This window comes from Uloborus diversus, chromosome 2, assembly GCF_026930045.1.
Source record: "Uloborus diversus isolate 005 chromosome 2, Udiv.v.3.1, whole genome shotgun sequence".
Taxonomy (NCBI): domain Eukaryota; kingdom Metazoa; phylum Arthropoda; class Arachnida; order Araneae; family Uloboridae; genus Uloborus; species Uloborus diversus.
In genome coordinates, this window is record NC_072732.1 from 99909835 (window position 1) to 99930820 (window position 20986).

Sequence of the window (20986 nt, forward strand, 5' to 3'; positions counted from 1 at the left end):
AGATCCCGAAGTGGTTTTCTTAGGGGAAAAAGTAGGAAATAAGGAATCAAAAATTAAAAAAGTAGGAAAAAAATCACTTAAAAAAGTAGGAAAAAAATAGGAAGAGATAGGACTACACACACGTCAAGACGATTGACAATCATTAGTATGAAAAATAAACTGGTGGAAACAAAGATATTAATTACAAAAATATGAAAATAAAATCCAAACAAAGAAACACCTGTCAACAATACAGTAATAAAATTTTTAAGTGTGAAAGAATAAAATGCAGTATAGCAATCGCAAATAATAATAATAATAATAATAATAAAACCCTTTTTTGGTGCAATAAAACCATTTTTGTTAAAAATTTGTTTTGTCAAAAACGAAAACATTCCTGCGAGAGCATCCATTTATCATTTAAAAATACCAACACTTTCAGCTCCTGTAATCATAAACTATGATACAAAAGCAAAGCAAATATTAAATTAGTTTTAGTTAAAAATAAACAGCAGCTGACATGCATTCTTGCATAAACAGAGGCAGATGTTTGTTTTAAAAAAAAAAGGGAAAACGATTGAAAATGCAAAATTAAAATATATGTGCTCTTAAATATGGGCCATAAAATTTATAATAAAATAATTAAACTAAATAAATAACGAAATAAGTCAACTAAAGGGTTTGTACTATGTTATGTATTTTTAGCATTCAACATACATTTTTGTTTCAGGCCGTCTTTTATGGGGGTCAATTTCTCCCCTCCCTAGTTTTGGAAAATAAATGCTTAGCTATAGAAGTTTGTGCGGTTTCTGTTGTTTTCAGATAAAATTTGCATTCAGTATACGTCCTTCGCTAGCCACCTCCGGGGGGGGGGGGGGGGGGGAACAAAGTGATGGGCCAGTTCTAATTTTAATCAAGCAATAAAAACGATTATTGTTTTAATGGTTTGGTAATTTTTACCTTCTTGTTCCAAAATTTTTGTCACAAAAAAAAAACGAGCTGATGTGTGCATCACATGACTTCCTTTTACTCCAATTTAATGTCACTTTCTCATTATTGGCAGTTTTAATGTGATTCAATAGTTTACTCTCTAAATATCACCAACAGTGGCCAAATTGAAACCAGATTTAAAAAAATAAATAAAATAAAATTAAATTAAAAAAGAAATCCGAATTTGTCACCAAGTTGGCGACCAAAAGACTGGTAATATATCGCCAAGTGTGAGCCAAATTATAACACCACTTGAGTTTACATTGAAATTAACAATGATTTCCCCGCAAAAAAGGACAAAAGACCCCCTTTGGAGCATTCGAATGCAACCAAAAAGGGAGGTGCACAACTAGACCCCACTACGAGTCTACGTACCAAATTTCAACTTTCTAGGACATACCGTTCTTGAGTTATATGAGATACATACACACATACATACAGACGTCACGAGAAAACTCGTTGTAATTAACTCGGGGATCGCCAAATGGATACTTCGGGTGTCTGTACGTTCCTATGCATATATCCACGTGTGGTAAGGTTGAAAAATAAACTTTATGTTCATTCGGGGGTGAGCAAAATGGAAATTAAGGCCGATTTTTGAGTGAAAATTTTTTCGCGAATACAATACTTCCTTTTTTTGTAAAAGGAAGTAAAAAGGAAACATCCATGCATGGTAAACATAACATTTTTATCAAAGACAAAGATCAGTTACTAATGTATCTCTGTGCATAAAAGGGAAGGCATGTAGTTTATCTCAATCCTCACCATAAAACAAAAATATTCATTCGTAAATTGTTCACGAAGTTAAGAGTGAAAGGGGAGCACCTGGCATCAAATGCCTGCATATATCTCTTTCTCCCCCCTCCTCCCTTTGGTCAGGCGCACTGAGTACAATTGCTTACAGTAGATACACTGCATTGGTATAATTGCCGCACCCTGACAAGAGTAAGAGTTTGTCAAAAAATTTTAAACGCTCAGAAATGTCGCATTGTCATAAACACAGCACATAAAAATGATGAGCAACTCTTCAAAATTGATGATATATCAGAGTAGAAAATACTCATTAAAAGAAAAAAAATACATATTAGTTTGTGACTCTATCCCCCAACTTTTAAAAATGTGAATAAATAAAAACAAAATATCGCATTTAAATTGATTTCCGATTTTTCTCCAAAAATAGGGAACGTTTTGCCCATCCAAGTTTTGCCGCTTTTTTTTTTTTTTGCAAATACACTCTTTGCAAGGAAAGAAAATGAAATTTTATAGAATTTATAATCATGTTTATGATTTAGAATGAACAATAATCATATTTATGTATGAAAAAAGTTAGTTTTCGCGATTATTTTTGAAGTGGTTGGTTTTTGCGAATTTCTGTTATCTGTCGCTTTTATGTTGTACTAACATCAATAAAATATATACAGTGTACAAGTTTTTCATTTTTTGCTTCCTTATGTTCCTTTTAAGGTTTTACATTGCCTTTCTGTTTAAATAGAGCTCCAATTCACTTGTAATCATACAAAAAATTGGCGAATAGGAAATTCGGTTCTTCCTGCATTCTTTGAACAGTCGGCCGTTTACTTTAATTAAAGCTTCTAATTGATGGGTAAATAATATATAATTGCATCAGAGTGTGCCAGTATCTATTTTTTTTAGTTTCGTTAATACAGTAGGAATGAAGTCGGGGCGATAAAAAGAAAAGTCGATCATAAACGACGCAACGGCAAAAAAGTCACTTACGAAAATTTAACTTTTAAACACGCAAACGACGCTGCCGCGGCGTTCCTTCCAGAATTTAATGTAGCCAGTCAATAAAAAGCTCAGGATCTGCTTGCTTCTTTTGCTTTTCAAAATTGAAACATGTAGAAAATTATCGGTGTGGCATTGTAAATATAAGAATCAATGCACAATTAGAAGTGCTATAATAAAGAAAGAAAAAGTAGGAAAAAAAAAGGAAAAAGTAGGAAAAAAAAGGAAAAAGTAGGAAAATAAGGAGAGAGCTCTAAAAAGTAGGAAAAATAGGAACTCTTCGGGGTCTGTTTGCCAGGGCAACTGTCATTTATGCTAGAAGGGCAACTACCTTCTTTTATGGCAATACAGATCCGATACAAATACTTTTGTTCAGTACTTAATTTTTTTATATCTTCCATATCCAAAGCCAGAAGATTGCAGCCAATTTTATCAAATTTGACCACTGGATTTTTTCAATCTCTAAGAAGCTGTCCGATAGCTCCATAATAGGAATGTAGTCAGGGGCTTGAAGGGGGGGGGGGGGGAAGCAGGGCACCAGTTGGCCCGGGCCCAAACCTAAAGGGGGCCTAATATTTTTGAAACTAGGGCTTTTTTTGCTAAGTCTACAATACCTTGCGAAATTTCATTTGCAATTTCACCAGGTGTTAGCGATATATGACCGATGTACTTACTACCTGATTCTTCTATCAGTGCTACATGTGCTTCAGATGCTAATTTTTACTGGCCAGATGTCTTTTAAAGGGTGTCATCTTTGCGACCGTCAATATGATCAGTTTAAAGGACTTCAGAGGATTTACATTTTTTTTAATACTTAAGGGCTCTATTTGTCAAACTTATCTAAAATAGTAGAAAAAAAAATCTTAGTAATAATAAAAGCAGTTGAGAGCCGTTTATTAACCAGGAGAAACGATTGGAACCGCAGATTTAAAAATTAGCATCTTGTATTTGAGTGTATGCATTTTTTAAATTGGCGAACAAATGTTGCATAAAATTGAGTGAATTTTCAATGTATATCCTAACGTAACATTTCAGTATCAGTACTTATTTCGAAACTACTTTTTTCACTATTTTTGTTAAAAATAATTAATTTTTCATTTTCTCCGTGTTTTAATGTCTTATATGGGTTCAGCTAAATATTCTACGAAATATATAAAAGTCTTGGAGGGTTACAACTGATTCACTGACTGATATTTCTACTGTTTGATGGAACTAGTTTCAAATTTATTCAATTTTTGAACCCCCACCCCCTGCAGTTTTTTTTTTTTTTGAAAAAAAGTACATTTTCCCCTTTATTTCAAATTTTTAAGGCAAAATAGGGCCGGATAAATATTAAACAAATTTAGCAAAATTTTTTGAGGGTGATAACAGACCCATATAGTAACTTTTCCACACTACTCAAAAACATATTTCCATTTTTTTCGGCCTACCCTAACGTATAGTATACATATATCTGTGAGTATGTAGTGACCATGGTGGCCTGATCAGTTAGGTGTTTGACTCATGACTGGAAGGTCCTGGATTTAATGCCAGGTGGTTAAAGATTCTCCATGTTTGCTAATGGTGACTTAAATGTGTTGCAATCACAAAGTCCTCCAATTCTCCTTTCTGGCTGCTGGATCAGGAGTTGTTTGGTTCCTGGTCTAGATCAAAAAACAAAGCTGTCTTCAGGGCTCCATTCTACCAATTAAACCACATGTAATGATAAGTACAGGGAACCCTGGAGTGTAGTGTAGCATAGTGTGTGTGTGCATTCAAAAAGAATTATGTAAATATAATAATGCCAGACTTTTGGCAAGAGACAAAACATTTCTGTAAATAATAAAAGAATACTAACCCCTTGAGGAAATGGCTGTGTTTTTCCTTTATTCTTTGCAAGAGATTTCTTTAACTGTAGTGCTTTTCTGTACAAGGACTGAAAGAAATAAAATTAATAGTTATTTTAAGTACCAGTATTTTACAGAAAAAAGTAAAAATAATTGTAAATCAGTAGCCAACAAATTGTTAATGAAAATATATAGGCTCCCAGAGTGATAAAATGTTCTTCTGTCTTAGCCTAACATAGCACTTTGTTTCACAAAGATGATCTGCCCTTTAGAAGCACTTTTTTGAGAGATCCATAGATTGTTAAGATTTGCATCTTGGAAGTTGAAAATTTGCATATGTTAGTTTCTTTTTCGTGAATCCTTTAAAAATTCTCAAGGGTCAAAAGATTTATATACACTGATAGATTACATTAATGGTGTATGATGTATCTCTATAAACCTCATCAAGCAAATTTAGTAGTAAGACAGGGGTCTGGCCAGAGGAAATTTGGGTCCGTTGATGGACCCTTCACAAAAATACGATCACTTAAAACGGACCCTTCACAAAATTCCGATCAACCATAACGGACCCTTCACAAAATTCTAATCAACAAAACAGATCTTTCACAAATCATTTATTGTAAAAGCAAATATAAAATCATAATAATGGCTAATTTTTCAAAAGAACTGTCTGCATATTTCTGTGATGCTTACTGTTTTTGCTATCACAGCAGAATCAAAATAGCCAGCAACGACGTTGTTGTTATAGATTTTTCTGAAAATGTTATTTGACCCGCAGCTTGATATTGCTGCCAGCACCTTTCTCCTGCTGCTCTCAGTCTAAACAATTAGGGCTCGACCAATGGCATTTTTTGGCCGATGGGCCGATGCCGATTGTTCAAAGATGGCCGATAGTTTTCCTCCAAATGGCTGATTGCCGATGGCCGATGCCGTTGGCAAAAAAAAAAAAAAAAAAAAAAACAGGAATAAATTGATAAGATTATCAGGGGTTTAAATGATCATTGATTCATTTCACTTTACTTCCTTTCTACGAATAAGGAATCGTAATCACGAAAAAAAAAACAGACTTCTCGACCTAAATTTCTATTTTACGATCACCCAATTTAAATTTCACAAGTTTTTATTGGCACATCTGTACATGCATATGTACCTCAGAATATATAGATAACCGAAATATCCATTTTGACCGCCTCTCGGTTAATTATCGCAAATTCTCTTGTGATGTCTTCATGCACGTAAACTTGCGTCACTCAAAAACGTTATGAAATAGTAAGTTGAAAACTCATACGTACGTAGTTTGATCTAAAAGTTCGAGGACAAGTTGTATAACCTTACTCTGAATAGTACACATTATTGAACTACATCTATCTACAAAATAGTCACCTTGGACGACTATGCACTTTTACCAACGTTCGTATGGCTTTTAGAAGCATTCCTGGAAGACATTTTTCGCAACCTCCCGTGAGGACTCTTGCACTTATGAAGGCGAATTCCATGTTAAAGATGCACGGTTCGATTGGTCAATACTTTGATATGACAAACAAATAACATAACGTTTCGTCGGACTTAGCACCGTGTGACTTTTACCTGTTCCCAGCAAAAAACATTTGCATGGACACCGCTTTCTTCCAGCAGGAGAAGATAAAACTGCATCATAAAAGGTAGTGAAAAATGGCTTCCAGGAGTGATTCCAAAAGTTATATGAACACTGGCAGAAGTACATAGTCCCTCAAGGCTACCTTTTGAAGGTGGATGTGCTTCGGTAATGTGAACTATTCTGGGTGAGGTTTTATACAGCTTGTCCCCGAACTTTTGGATCGTACTACGTACAATCTGTATAGGGTGTAGTTATGCTTCTCCCTTTTTGACTGCTGTATGATGAAAGAGAAAGACCAACAGCCAAAAAAAAAAAAAAGAAAAGAAAGAAAAAAAAACGAAAGAAAAACAAAGAGACTGTTTAATAACCAATTGATTTGTTTTGTTTTTTTTAATTGAACATATAACTATGATTTCAGTAATATTGTAATAGTGTATGGATTTAGGTACATTAAAAATAGTTAAAAAACATTAAATTATGTTGTTTAATTATTCAAAAAAAATAAATAAAATTATGAAATCGTCAACAAATTACGCAGTTAAAGTGGAAAGACTGCACGTATGCATTTTTTAGTCATCAAATTAAACAAAAAAGGTAACAGATGAATTACAATATTAAATCATTACAGGATTATTTTTGTACTTCTTTAAAATTTATGAATAGAAAAGTTTGCATTTTTCATAAAAGTTATAACAGTGACATAAATTTCGCTGAAAAACGAAATAGCCTTGAAAAGAGCGAGGTTCTTAAAACGCATCTACAATAAACAAACTCAATATTTACACCAAGTTAATCTTTACTAATATTATAAAGAGAGAGGGCGGATTTTTGTGTGTTTATATGTTCAAGGTAATCTCCGGAACCCCTGCACTTATTTGAAAAATTCTTTCACTATATGAAAGGTGCTTTCTTACTGAGTAACATAGGCTATAATTCGAAAAAATCCGATAAATAGTTCTTTTTTTATTTCAATTTAGGCCCAAATTTCACGTAAATTGCCTATTACTGGCTATTAAAAGGGGTGAAAAATTACTTGCACATTTTAATATTTTATAGCGTTGAAAAGGGTAGAATTTTTTGCGTTCTAAGCAATTTGTTTCAATGCTCTAACTTCATTATGACGGGAGTAATTTGCGTTTTTAGCTCGAACTATTTTAGGCTTACCTGAAATTTTGGCAATACTTTCTTCATTAAATTTATCAATAAAAAGTGAAGGAATTGTCCCACAGTTTCCTTTTTGACACCGTTGGAAAATGAGACATTTTTTACTCCAGAAATATCTCGACCAATGGTCGAAAAAATAACCTTCTAACTCCAAAGGAAAAAAGTTACAAGCCGTTAAAAATAAACTTCGAATAAATCTAATCTCCATTAAAATTGCTGATGTTTTGTTTTGCATTGCCATGGTTACGTCTTTTAGCTTCGCTTCATTTAAATCTCTTAAAGGTCCACAAACTTGGCGCCACGGAATTATTAAACAGTGGTGAAATGTTATCGCCAATTCTGCATATTTTACAATCTACGTTGTGATAATTCCCCCGGACAATGTAGAAATTGTGGGAAGAGTTTGAAAACTAGCAGACTTAGCAATTTTCCCAATTATAGCCAAATTTGTGGACGCCAAAGACCAAGAGTAAATGTATATTCAGTAAATTACGGCTAAAGCAAAAATACATGAAATACACCGCCAGCTCAGTCATTTCCAGCCGAGGACTGCAGTTTCGTGCTTATTAGCACTCATCAGCACGGCATAGGAAAGTGACTGAGCTGGAGATGGAAAACCTCCTAAGGAAGCCAAGAGTGCGAAACAAACTGGTAGCTAATATAGAATTAGCAGACCAGACGAGTGACCGAAGCAATGGTTCGGTTCAACTAGAAGATTGAACACGAGGCAAGGTATATTCAGTAAATTACCGCCCATTAGCCAGGGCTAAAGCAAAAATACATGAAATACACCGCCAGCTCAGTCATTTCCACCCGAGGACTGCAGTTTTGTGCTTATTAGCACTCATCAGCCCAGCATAGGAAAGTGACTGAGCTGGAGATGGAAAACCTCTTAAGGAAGCCAAGAGTGCGAAACAAACTGGTAGCTAATATAGAATTAGCAGACCAGACGAGTGGACGAAGCAATGGTTCGGTTCAACTCGAAGATTGAACGCGAGGCAAGGTATATTCAGTAAATTACCGCCCATTAGCCAGGGCTAAAGCAAAAATACATGAAATACACCGCCAGCTCAGTCATTACCTTGCCTCGCGTTCAATCTTCGAGTTGAACCGAACCATTGTTTCGGTCACTCGTCTGGTCTGCTAATTCTATATTAGCTACCAGTTTGTTTCGCACTCTTGGCTTCCTTAAGAGGTTTTCCATCTCCAGCTCAGTCACTTTCCTATGCCGGGCTGATGAGTGCTAATAAGCACGAAACTGCAGTCCTCGGCTGGAAATGACTGAGCTGGCGGTGTATTTCATGTAAGAGCAAATGTATTTCGGCCATGGCCTTGCTGATAGTGACAGAAGCAAACGATTATAGCCCTTAATTGACGACAGCGCCAAACCCCCCCCAGTTATCGAAATATTTTCGAAATTACTAATGAAAAGAAACCAGTGCATCGAAAAAGCAGGAGGGGATGGAAGTTGTATTTGTACGCGCTTTTACATTTAATTGTAAAAAAGAACATTACTATGATTTAGCTTTCAAAACTTAATGATATCCAAACAAAATATCAATGTGAAAAGTAGCCAAGTTCGATCGAAATGAGGTTCTAGGTAGACGGTGTAACCGACAAGATTCAAATCTCAACGGATAACAAGTTCCATAGCAGTTCCTCGTGGAAATTGGATTGCCCCGCGTTCTTCAATTCATTTTGAAAACATTTTTTTACTTTCTTTCATCCCGGATTTAAACTTGCCAAGTCACTGTATCATTGGAGTGGGCACATGTTTTGGAAATTGTTTTTTGACAACCAAAACTTGCCGTAAGATTAAAATCCAGAATCAAAGAAAATAAAAAAATGTTTTCTGAATGAATTGGAAAACATGGGACAATCCAACTTCTGAGGAACAGTTATGGTACTTGGTACCCGTTTAGATCTGAATTATTTTATCGGTGACGCCGTCTACCCAGTGCCTCATTTTGATCGAACTTGGTTCCATTTCACATTCATGTTTTGTTGGCATTTTATTTTACAGCGATCCATAGCGTACGGAAATGTCCACAGCCCTGCTATTTTAATTACAATAGAGAAAATAATGCCTTTTAGTTCAGAGCAATTTCATGTGTAACGGAAAGACAGTTTTTCTTTTTAAAGGTTTAAGCGATTACAGTGAAATTATTTTCATTTGAGCTGTCTTTTTTCTTTTCTCTGCACATCATTGTTAAAATATGAAAAACGAGACAGAGAAAAAAAATTCTATTCCTTTTTCCTCAATGGTTGTGCTATTTTCTGTTCCGTGAATGAATTGACACTTTTATGAACCAAGGTTTTGGACACTTTTGTGACATTGTGTATTAATTCAATCTTTTAACTGACGAGTACTTTCGTGATAGACAAGTAACAATAAGAAACTGTTAATTTAAATAATTTTTCATGCACTAAGTTGACAAAATTCAAGTTTATGCGTTTTGACGGAATAACTGCGGTGGAGTGGCTTTTAAAGTCCATTCATTGCTATAAAAAGGACGATATTTTTAATTAAGTTAAAAATTGTTGCCTTTAACTTATATGACACTACTGTTGTTGTTTACGTGTCCATGGTTAATAACCATGGAAGGATTGAGGGCCATTGCCTCGAGATTTTGGACTTTTTTATCTATTCACACATAGACAACATGAGAAAGATTTTCAGCGTAAAGAAAGGAAATACACCACTCAGAGCATCCGAGGTTATTGGACCCACGTTTACCGGCATTGGATGCGAAATTTCTACCACAAAGCCACAAAGGCCCCCAATGCATAATGAATGAGGCGTAATGAGTGATATAGTTTAGAAAATCATTCCAATAAATTAATGAAAAAAAAAATTCTTTCGAGAGAATTTTGACGGACAAGTGTAATCTTTATATCAGGATTTTTCTTAGAATTACTTTATGGACTATGTTTGGAGCTCAGACAAAATTATATGTGCACATTTTAACTAACAAAACAGGATCTTTTAATTTTGGAGTGGAAAGAGAAATTTACACTTGCTCTAAGAGTTTTTTTTATTTAGTTTTATAGCACGAGCAGAGCCGCGCGGGTATTCCTAGGATCATTTTTGTACTTATTTAAAATTTATGAATAGAAAAGTTTGCATTTTTCATAAAAGTTATAACAGTGGCATAAATTTCGCTGAAAAACGAAATAGCCTTGAAAAGAGCGAGGTTCTTAAAACGCAGCTACAATAAACAAACTCAATATTTACACCAAGTTAATAACTGAATACTACTAATATTAATATAACTAAAAATTAATATAACTAACACTACTTGATCATTGTTTGCACACATAATATTGAACAATTTGATTGTTTAATCTTTTATGAAGCTTTACAAACAAGTTCAAATTGAATTTTTCAATTTAACAATAATTTTCTGAAATTTAAAAACTTGCATAATAGAAAATCCTCGAAACTTTCTGATAAAAAACAAAAATAACTTATTCATTGACTTTACATAAATACATAAAAATAGTTACTTACAACAGAAAAAAAAATCGATTGCTATTAAGGATGCAAAAAAGATGGTGCATTATGAAATATAGGTGAAAAAACTATGAGAAATACGCAAAATGACATTTCTTGACCAAAATAAATAATCGCTAAATATTTAAGAAATGCTTGAAACTACGAGAGAGGGTTGGGACGGGGGGGGGGGGGGGGGGGGGTTACCCTCTGATTTTCGAGTAACTCACACTTCGGCCCCCAACTTCGGCTTCATTTTTTTAGTTCAGAACCGCTACCACCAACGCCTTGGAAGAGTTTCTGAATCTACTTCAGCCTTCAGCGCTTCCGAAGAAAAAATTCAAAAGTCCCTTTGATTTCGGAATTATGTCACCATTCAAAACGTCTTTAATCAATTTCTTACATTAATGCTCTAAATTCTTTCTAAACAATAGATAAAGTTTGAAAAAAAAAATCTTTAATTTTATGAATGGTGCTAGTTTTAAAGAACTCAGACGTACAACGAGAATTCAATTTCAGAAATTGAGGGAGTGGGAGGAAGGGCACGCAAGTGTTTTCGGAAATTTAAAAAATAGTCATAAAAAATAGAGTTCAAAATAATCATAAACATGGAGAAGAAAAAAACCTCTTTTAAAACTTGGACCAGAGTTTGTTTTGACGTGCAGTGGCGGATTTAAAATATAGCATATGTTGCAATTGCTACATGGCCCCTATGGTTGACCCCATAACCATAGGGGCACCGTAGGAGGTACAAAAATGCTTATGATAAATGTTTTAGAACTTCTGTGATAGAGAATTAGGGCCCCAAAATGTATTTCGATGGGCCCCAAACTTGTAACTCCGCCGAAGCGATACAGAAAAGACTGCATTACTGTGATTCGTATTACAAATATCGAAAAATTAAAAATTACCATCGGTTCAACGGGAATCTAACAAAATGACACAAAAACCGGTGTCGCCATCTCATATTTGTTTCCATGGTCTTCAATTCAGCAATATATCACCAAATGATTGTCAGTCTGAGACGCTATATTAGTTTTGCATTGAAATAGGTAATTAATAGCCACAAAAAATGAGTAAACTGGCTTTTCAGAACACCCGTTCGAAAACAAAAAGAGAAGTGCACAACTGAAACGAACGCACCACCCCACATGCGAAAATTTAACCTTTCTACAGCTTACCATTTTTTAGTTATGACTTATGAGAGATATCTACGTATATCCAGCTGCAAGAAACAACACAATAAATAACTTGTTTAGTACCTGAATGCAGTATTAAAAACTCTTTCAAGGATGACTAAAATAGAAATTCATACTGAAATTTAAATAAACAATTTTATATGAAAACTAAAACTCCCTTTCCTTTGTATTAAAAAGTAAAAAAAGCAAAGGTCCTTTTTTTTTTCAAAAACATCGGCCAATTCCATCGGCTTTTCGACGTATTTTAAGGCCGATGGACCGATGTTTCCAGCAAGTTAGCATCGGCCGCCGATGCCGATGGCTAAATTGTTCATCCATCGGCCAGGCCGATGCATCGGTCGAGTTCTATAATCAATAATAACATATATCAGCGAAATGAACTTGGTACTGCTAACGAATAGAATAGTTATAGGTTGGGGAAGAAATACACAAGTGATCACTTCAGATACGGTTTACCAACTATAACATTAACATTAACGCTAAATAAATAAACGTCTAGTAAACTTTTCACAGGGACTTGGAAAATATTCCTAACATTTTACCACCTTGGCAATTTTTGTGCCTTTACGGTATGATGTTTTAACGTTATCCATGAGCCTCCCCCCTCCCCCAATGTATTTATCAATGTTTATAAATTTAAAATGCTTGTTTTTACAAAAAAAATTTATTTTACAAAAAAAAAAAGACCTTTCACAAAAAAATTTTTGATTTTTCACAAAAACTTTTCGTTTTTCAGAAAATTATTCTGTTTTCACAAAAATATTTGATTTTTCACAAAAATCGGACCCTGTGAAAAACCCTGGACAGACCCCTGTAAGATACAATCAAGGCTGATATATATTTGTTTGGCTAGTTGAAACGTAAAAGAGAAAAAACAAATAAATGACAAAGACTGAACTACTTGGGCTTTTTCTCCATGTAATTTTAGAAAAACTTAGTTGGTTTGCCTTGTAAATTTATGTACCAAATAAGAAAAGTTAACATTGATCAGAAATGTTGGGTTGATTTAAAAAAAGCTCTTTTGAAAACTTACATTATGTATATATATATATATATATATATATATATATATATATATATATATATATATATATATATATATATATATATATATATATTTTAAATTGCAAATTGATTAATTTGTTTTTCTATCTCTAAAACTTTGCTAGTTACTTTGCATAAATTGGATTTTGCATTTTCCAATAATGTGTAAAATTCCTGAAAACATTTGGGGGGAAAATTTGGTTGCTCAAAAAAAAAAAAAAAAAAAAAAAAAAAAAACATCAGTGTGGTAGTCATCATAAAGTCCCATCAGAGAAAAAATGTGGGTAAGAAAATATCACCCTCTGCTAAAATTCAAGTGAGAATTTTAAAAATTGAGAGACTTTTCCCAAAATCTTATTATTCAATTCAACAGACAGGACAAAATTATGAGAAAGTCCTGCATCAAAATATTTTTTAAGTGATATTTCTTTGAACAGTGCGGTTTCTGCGGTCTTAGTTTACCGGGAACCCTGCTTGCTAATATCAAAACTGCTACAAAAAAAAATTTTTTAAGATCAAAATCTTTTGAGCGAAAGAGAAGTTTTACAAATTTATTTTGAAAGTTAGACCATACTTAGCTCTTAGCAGAAATTTTAGTTCTAAACTTGTAAGGGAAGACTAAGTGTTCATGAAAATTTTTCACTAAATATTCTAGATTAAGCATTAAGACAGCTATCACTAAGACTACTGCTAATTTTTTCATTTTATACCATTTTCCTTGTTTTATCGTATAAGTTTAGTTCATGCTTTCTTCATATATCTTTTAAGAATTCTTCATCTGCATTGTCGTTATGAGAAAAAGTCTTAAGGCTTCAAAAAATGATCGAAATAAAATATTGGAACACTAGTAGTAATCGTAATCTATTAGATTATAAGTGTAAACAAGCATATTTTATCTTATATAATTAAAAACTGAGCGTATGTATCTATGTACCTATGTATGTATCTATGTCCAAGATTCTCCTCCCGAACAAACCCTATCGAACCAGGTATTGATGGATTCGTAATCTTCCTGTTTTTATGTTTGGCTATTTAACATAATCTTTCAATAATAATTAGTGGAGATATCAATTAAAAACTATTAATTATATGACACTTAGATTTCAACATAAGATCCCTATTTTTTCAAAGGCTTTCCTCCATCCAAATTATTACTCAGTGCCTCATCTCAACTTTCCGCAACAATGCTTTTATTACAATTTATAGCGTGAAGAAAATCATTGAGATGAAAGATCTGTTGCCATTGTTTTTTCTCGAATATGAACAGGTAAAATTCTTGTTTTTGTTTTGAGGCTTTTCCTGTAATCAGAGGAGTTAAAATGTTGACTTTTTGGATATTTTTCCGCAATCTGCCGCAAAATTTCAGACTTTTTTTTTTTGTTCAAGTTTGAGTGTCACTTGACATACCTTTTATTTTCGAGGTGGACTGTGCAAAGCCAGGCAACGTAGCTAGTACATTACTTAAAATAGTTCACACTAAAGCAATTAATAGTCTGTCTCAGACAAGTAATTAAGCCAATGAACACACAATAAGCACACATTCAAAAAATAAAACATCATTTCTTCACAAGAGTTTGACATTTTCTTTAATTGTTCTTACTACTTTAAGAGGTTTTAAAATCAAGGTAAATTTGCATCTTATTTAGGATGGGGGAAGGGAGGACAGAATTTAGGTCTACCTAGGAGCAAAACAACTCTGTAAATGATAGTTAGTTATATTAATTACAATTAATTATCAAGTTTTTCAGATTTCTAGAGAAAGAAAATGTGAAACCCTGATTTTACATCCCTCAAATGTAAGTTTTTCCTGCATTTAACGATTTTCATCGGATCTCATCATCAGTTTTGTTACTATGTATTTTTTGCACATTGCGTTTTTCCTGTGTTTTACATTTTTTTTAACCTACTCCCTTGAGACACGTAAAATATGGGTTTCACTGTATGTTTAAAAAAGTTTTAGCTTTATTATTTAATTAAAACAAATAAAATACAAACCTCAGCTTTCTTGTACTCTTTCAAAGAAACCAATGAATCTGCATAATAAACAAGAGTTTGATATTTCATGGTAAAGGTCAACATTTCTGGGGTGTTTTCACCAACAGTCAAGATCATACTCGCCTATTGCATAAAAAAATTATTTTAGAACAACAAAATAAGTTTTGAATCAAGATTTTTCATTTTCTCAATAATATTATAAAACTAGCACAGTATAATCTACCAAGACTCTTGCGCCAAAAAACCCAACGGAACCAACCAACCATTTCTCAATAAATTGATTTCAAGTTGTACGAGGGCTAGCTCGTTTTAAAAAGAATTCTATGCAGTTAATTTTTACATAAAATTTAAACAAATTTTCATGAAAATTTTGCTTTAAAAATTTTAAAATTCAAAAATGTTTGAGACTGATTTTAAATTTTTGAAATCTCCCCCCCCCCTTTTTTTTTATTTTAATGACATCTAATTTTTTTAGAGTGAGAGACAATGAAGAAATCAGCAGGTACAGTAAATAAAGTAGCACACTTTTCAATAAAAATCCTTTAAAATTTAGGTAATTTTTTTAAATCACTTTACCTAACTTATTTTGAGTTTTTTTTTTTCTTTTCTTTTCTTTTTGGTAGATAATTGTTTTCTAGCGTACTTTAATTAATGTATTATAAAAATGTGGGTAAAACCAGAGCACAATCAGCAGTAGTGGAAAATAATTAAGTTATTTCGAGAAAAGAGGAATACTATTGAAATTAAAGGGATCCAGACAGCTAAACCAGATAGCAAAAAAAAAAAAAAAAAAAAAACTACAAAAATTGAATTTTACTGTCCTGTCCTTAAAAATGGATTGTAGTAGTGCAGTTAATTTTTTTTTTTTTTTTTTTGAGCACTTGCAGCAGCTATTTCTGGTCTGTGTATATTTATTACCATGGTTAAAGGGTTATTTCGAAATTCTAATATTAATTTTCAAGAAAACTCCTCATTTTTGCCTAGTGGTGGTAGTTAGTAACCCCACCCCCAGGAAAAAGTCTGGCTAACTATTGCTCTGACTTAATACGGTATGGGAAGCAAGGAAATTTAAAAGTGATATGCGGGATTGCTAGAGCATAGCCGAGATCCTGTATGCTACAGCAGGATTAAATGTAACATAATAAGAGTATTCGATTACAAAGTAGAATTTTTGTATCGCGAAATTTAAGTACTATACACAATGTTTCTATTCCCATTCCAAATAGATACTAACCAGAGTAGCCACATTACTATACAACCCTTGGTCATAAAGAAGCTTTAGCTGGTCATATAAGCTCATTTTAATGAATGAAAACTTATTTTAATTCGAAGACAAAATAAAGAATTATGTTAAAACACAGAAAGCTTTGAATGATATGTCAAAACACAAACATTTTACAGCAACATTTTTTTGCTCTGTTTTCAAACTTTGTCAATCAATACGGTTACAGCTATTGAAACAGTTAGTACCATTTATGGTTATGTATAAATAAATAACAGTTACTATGGCCGCAATGTGAAAAAAAAGTGGGTAGAGTTTCAAACATTTTTGCACCACAACCACTCCAAAAGTTCAGTCAAAATGCCAAACTTATTCCAAGTTTAAAAGTGCCTCAAAATGAACAATAAAGTGCCACAAAAATTTAAATACACGCCAAATCCTGCCAAGCAGCCGTTTTATCGTAAAACTTGGCCCCACCCACTCCATGGGCCCCTCCCCCATTCCTTCCGGTGGCGGTGGGGATCACAAGTATGCTACTGTTGTTTAAAAATATTTACACGAAAAGCTTGTTAATTTGGAAATGGGAATGGAGTATTTGAAAAACTTTTGTTGCGCTTGCGCAAGTGTTTGCAAATTTTTTTGACAGATTACATTTACATGCAATGATCAGCGTAACATTCATCCATTGTTTTTAAATGAAAAATAATAAAAGTTATTAAACATTCGATTGTCTTTCAGCTCATCGATTCTTCATTCATCATCTTTCAGCAGGTACACATCTGAAATCGCTCTTCGGTACCTCGGTAGCGTAATTCTCTTGGTAGCATTTGTGGAACTTTGGATGGACACATAGCATACAGAAGCAAGAAACTTCTGAAGTAGTCAAGGAGTCATTTTTTACAAACAATAAACTTTTACAATTGTAACATATGCATCTAGAAAATATCCATAATGTTAAAATCTGAGATATATATTTTGCCTGATCTGAAGTGTCCTACTGCAGCTCCTGGAGATTATCAAGTAAATAAACATTTGAGAAAACATAACTGTCATCGATGTCGAAAATTATTTTCATCACATAAGTATATGGTTAATCATTTTCGAAAAATCCACAAAAACGGAATCAACGTTTGTTTCATGTGCAAAAAATATTTCTATCGGATTAATTGGTTGTACAACCATGAAAAGAAGTGTAAAACTCTATTCACCCAAGATAAACAATTCCTTTGTGATATTTGTGATAAAGAGTACAGTAGTAGTGAATTTCCCAATCATATTCTTACTCATCTTGGTGTTACCTCATATCATTGTGAATTGTGTTTTGAACATTGTATTTCCAAAACCCAGTTTGAAGAGCATTATTTGAATCACGAACAAAGGGATAATTCAATGCACTTGAGCTCAGCTATACACGCTTGTGACCTGTGTCCGTCTATGTTCAATCATATAACCGATTTGTCATTTCATTATTTAACTCACATCAAGAAAATGCCTTACTCTTGTAGTATATGCAGCATTGCATTCCTTGATGAAAAAGACTGTATCATTCATTCACATCTGCATAAAGATGGAAAAATTAAATGTGAATTATGTAATGTTAAATTTGAAAGCAAGTTGGAATGTTTACTGCATGTTGTAACGCATAATTCGTCGAAGTTTTTCCGAAACTTCTTTTACATCAACAGAGATGATATTTTTTTGAACCAAAACTTTGAAAAGATTATAGATTTTTATCACTCTGCAAAAATACTTAAAACTAAAGATGATTTGAAAGATTTCTGCAATAGTTTTGAGAATGATGCTCTACCTTTTGAACAAGATGCTGTTGTTGATACTGTGTTGGAATATTCAAGAAGTGAAGCAGTCAAAAGTGAAATAAGTAGTGACTATGCCATGTCTAATGATAATACCAGTAATAGTAAACAATCTCTAGTAGATGATGAGGGTCTTTTAAATGGGTTACAGTGGTTTCAAAATAGTAATGAAGGGTATGAAAAAACAAGTGTCTTAGGCATCAAGACAGAAGAGGCAACATGTGCTGAAGATCTGACAGAAATGAAAGTTGCCGAGTTAAAAATAAAAACAGAGCCTATATGTTGTTTGGAAATTCTGAATTCTGAGCAATTTGTGAGTGAAAACAATTTGATAGAAATGGCCAAAAGTTCTGTGGATACAAATTTATTTTTTCCTAGAGAGGGCGAATTTAGTGATTGTAGTATTATACCAAATAAATCAGATCTTAACTCTAAACCTGTAAAAGAAGAAATTTTTTGTGAGACTTTGCAAAGTGATTCTTCTTTAGAAGAACCTGGAAAGATTACTAATTCTTTTGACGAGAAAGATTCATATTTAAGACAGAACAAAATTGTGTATTCTGAAACTTTAAGAAATTCAATTTCTGAAAATTTGCTGAAAAAGGCAATTGTAAAGCTGCACCGTCTTCCTCAAGAGATATATGAAAATATTTTGCAAAAAATGCCTGCGGCTGTTGAAGATAATCTCAACTACAAGAGAAAAAGAATGCATTTTGATAAATGTACTACATGTAATTCTGGTGATTGTCAGTCTAAACTGGATAAAAAGAAGAAGCATAATGATGCAATTAGCAGGTCTCTGCTAAATAGGACGGGTACAAAGCCCACAAATGCAGTCTTCTGGAAAAATAATTCTGTCTTTCCAACAAGTTTCAATGCAATAAATCTTAAGAAAAATGGAACTGCAGCAAACTGTTCCCCAAGTTTGTTGAATATTGAGCATACTCGAAAAGCTAAATACAACAATAAATGCAAACAAAATATAGGCAAACCAATGTGTAATCACATATGCTTCAGTGCGGCCAATGTTACTTTACCTCATAAAAATAATGATTCTACCTCGAATTACTCATCATTGATACATTCGCCTAAATTGTCAACTTTGGAACAGGCTTTAAGAGCAAAATGCAATGGTACATGTGAACGAAATATTTATGGTAAACCCATGTGTAATCATGTACCAGATAAAGTATTGATTACTAATTTGATTGGTTTAGGAACTAATGCTGTTAACATTTCTCCATTATCATCAAATAGGGTTCTAGTTAAAAGTTCTAACATAGTAAATAAGTGTGCAACTGAAAGTAAAACTCTAACTGTTACTAGCAAAAATGAAGCTTTCAAGATGAAAAATCATTTAGATGAAAGTAATAAACATTTTGTTAGTAAGAACGGAAATTCTTCTTGTGATAAAAATGCTTTTTTACTATCATTAAGTGAAAAAAAAGCTAATGTACAGCCCAGTAATGCAAATAGCACTGTAAAATATGTTGTATTATCTGGGAAAAATTCCTTAGGACTAATGGAGAAGAAAAGTATGGTTGGAAATAGCAGTCACATTAACCTATCAAAAAGTTCACCAGCTGAAAGTAGATTAATGTGCGTAAAAAACGCTTCAATAAATGTTCATAACCAAACCAGAGCTCCAGTGGACAGGTTAATTCTGGAAAAGAATAACAGCATGCCACCAACGAATCGTTCAGTAAAAACTAGTCACTTTCTACGGCCTAGCCCTTTAGCAACAAAAAAAATTTCTCTGGAAAAAGAACGTTTAGCAACTGCATTAGCAAAGAAACGCATTAATCGAATATCAGCAAAAAGAATTTCTATGGAAAAAGAACGTTTAGCAATTGTATTAGCAAAGAAACGCATTGATCAGTTAGCAGCAAAAAGAATTTCTCTGGAAAAGGAATGTTTAGAAACTCTATTAGCAAAGAAACACAGTGATCAAATGAAATTAATTAATAACACCCGTGAATCGGGGCTTCCTGTAATTGAAACTGTTGGCAGTGTTATTAGCTTAGATGGAGATAAAGCTAATGAAGGCAAGCGCAGTTATCAGATATATACTCCTTATACAGAAAAGATTAAGAATTCCTCAATATCATCCCAAAAAAGTTCTTGCTCTGTTAAGAATGTAAATTTTCCTGTGAAATCTAAACTAAAAATTGAAACTCCAACTCTTGACCAATTTAAAATTAAATCCTCAATACCAGCAATGTTGCCTGGAACTAATACAAATCATAGATTATTGTTTGCAATGATCAAGAGACCCTATGAATCAAGTTTGAAATTAGAAAATGTTGAGAAAATGAGAGACATTAAAGGGTTATTGAAATGAATTTTATTCGTTATAAATTATTTTAACTTCAATCTTCTGAATCATTTGTACATACTCGCAAATAAGTCAACCCCCTTCCCAACCCACGCTTTTAGAAAAAAAAAATATGAAACCTGTGTATAAGAAGTAGATCCTCTGCTTTCAGCAAATAATTGGGAACATTTGTCTCATTTTTGCAATTGTTTGACTATGAAGGAAAGTGAAATTTAATGAACAGGTTCAAAACCTGAAATTTGATTTGCATACTTGTGCATGGAAAGGTTTCATTTTTGTTAACGCGGTTTTAATTTTGAGATTACTCTTTTTCTTCACCTTCATTGATAAAATATAGCTTTTAATGATTTGCAACCTTATATTGTTTTTAAATGTGCACTGATTTCCTCTCCATTAGCTGTAAGTAAAATTGGCCAATAGAGAATTTGACTTTTACCTAGCACTTACCCTATAGTCAGGGCCGGATTACGCCAGCGCGGGACCCGTAGCAAATGTTTCCAAGGGGCCCTTGTTTTCGAATGATATAGTAAACAATATAGCACTTCTTCATGGAGACGGGAGGTGTACTTATAACATGCATGA

General features: G+C 33.2%; 1 protein-coding gene across 1 annotated transcript in view; it reads right to left on the bottom strand.

Moving 5' to 3' along the window:
* The window catches only part of LOC129217198 (anaphase-promoting complex subunit 7-like), a 62252-nt gene extending 45793 nt beyond the window's left edge, over positions 1-16459 (bottom strand). Inside the window, exons 1-3 of the mRNA XM_054851466.1 lie at positions 16268-16459; positions 15034-15156; positions 4553-4630 (exon numbers count right to left, since the gene is read on the bottom strand). Coding sequence (XP_054707441.1) covers positions 4553-4630; positions 15034-15156; positions 16268-16333 — 267 coding nt within the window. The 5' untranslated portion in view covers positions 16334-16459. The remainder of the gene's footprint in view (positions 1-4552; positions 4631-15033; positions 15157-16267) is intronic.
* Positions 16460-20986: the final 4527 nt, after the last annotated feature.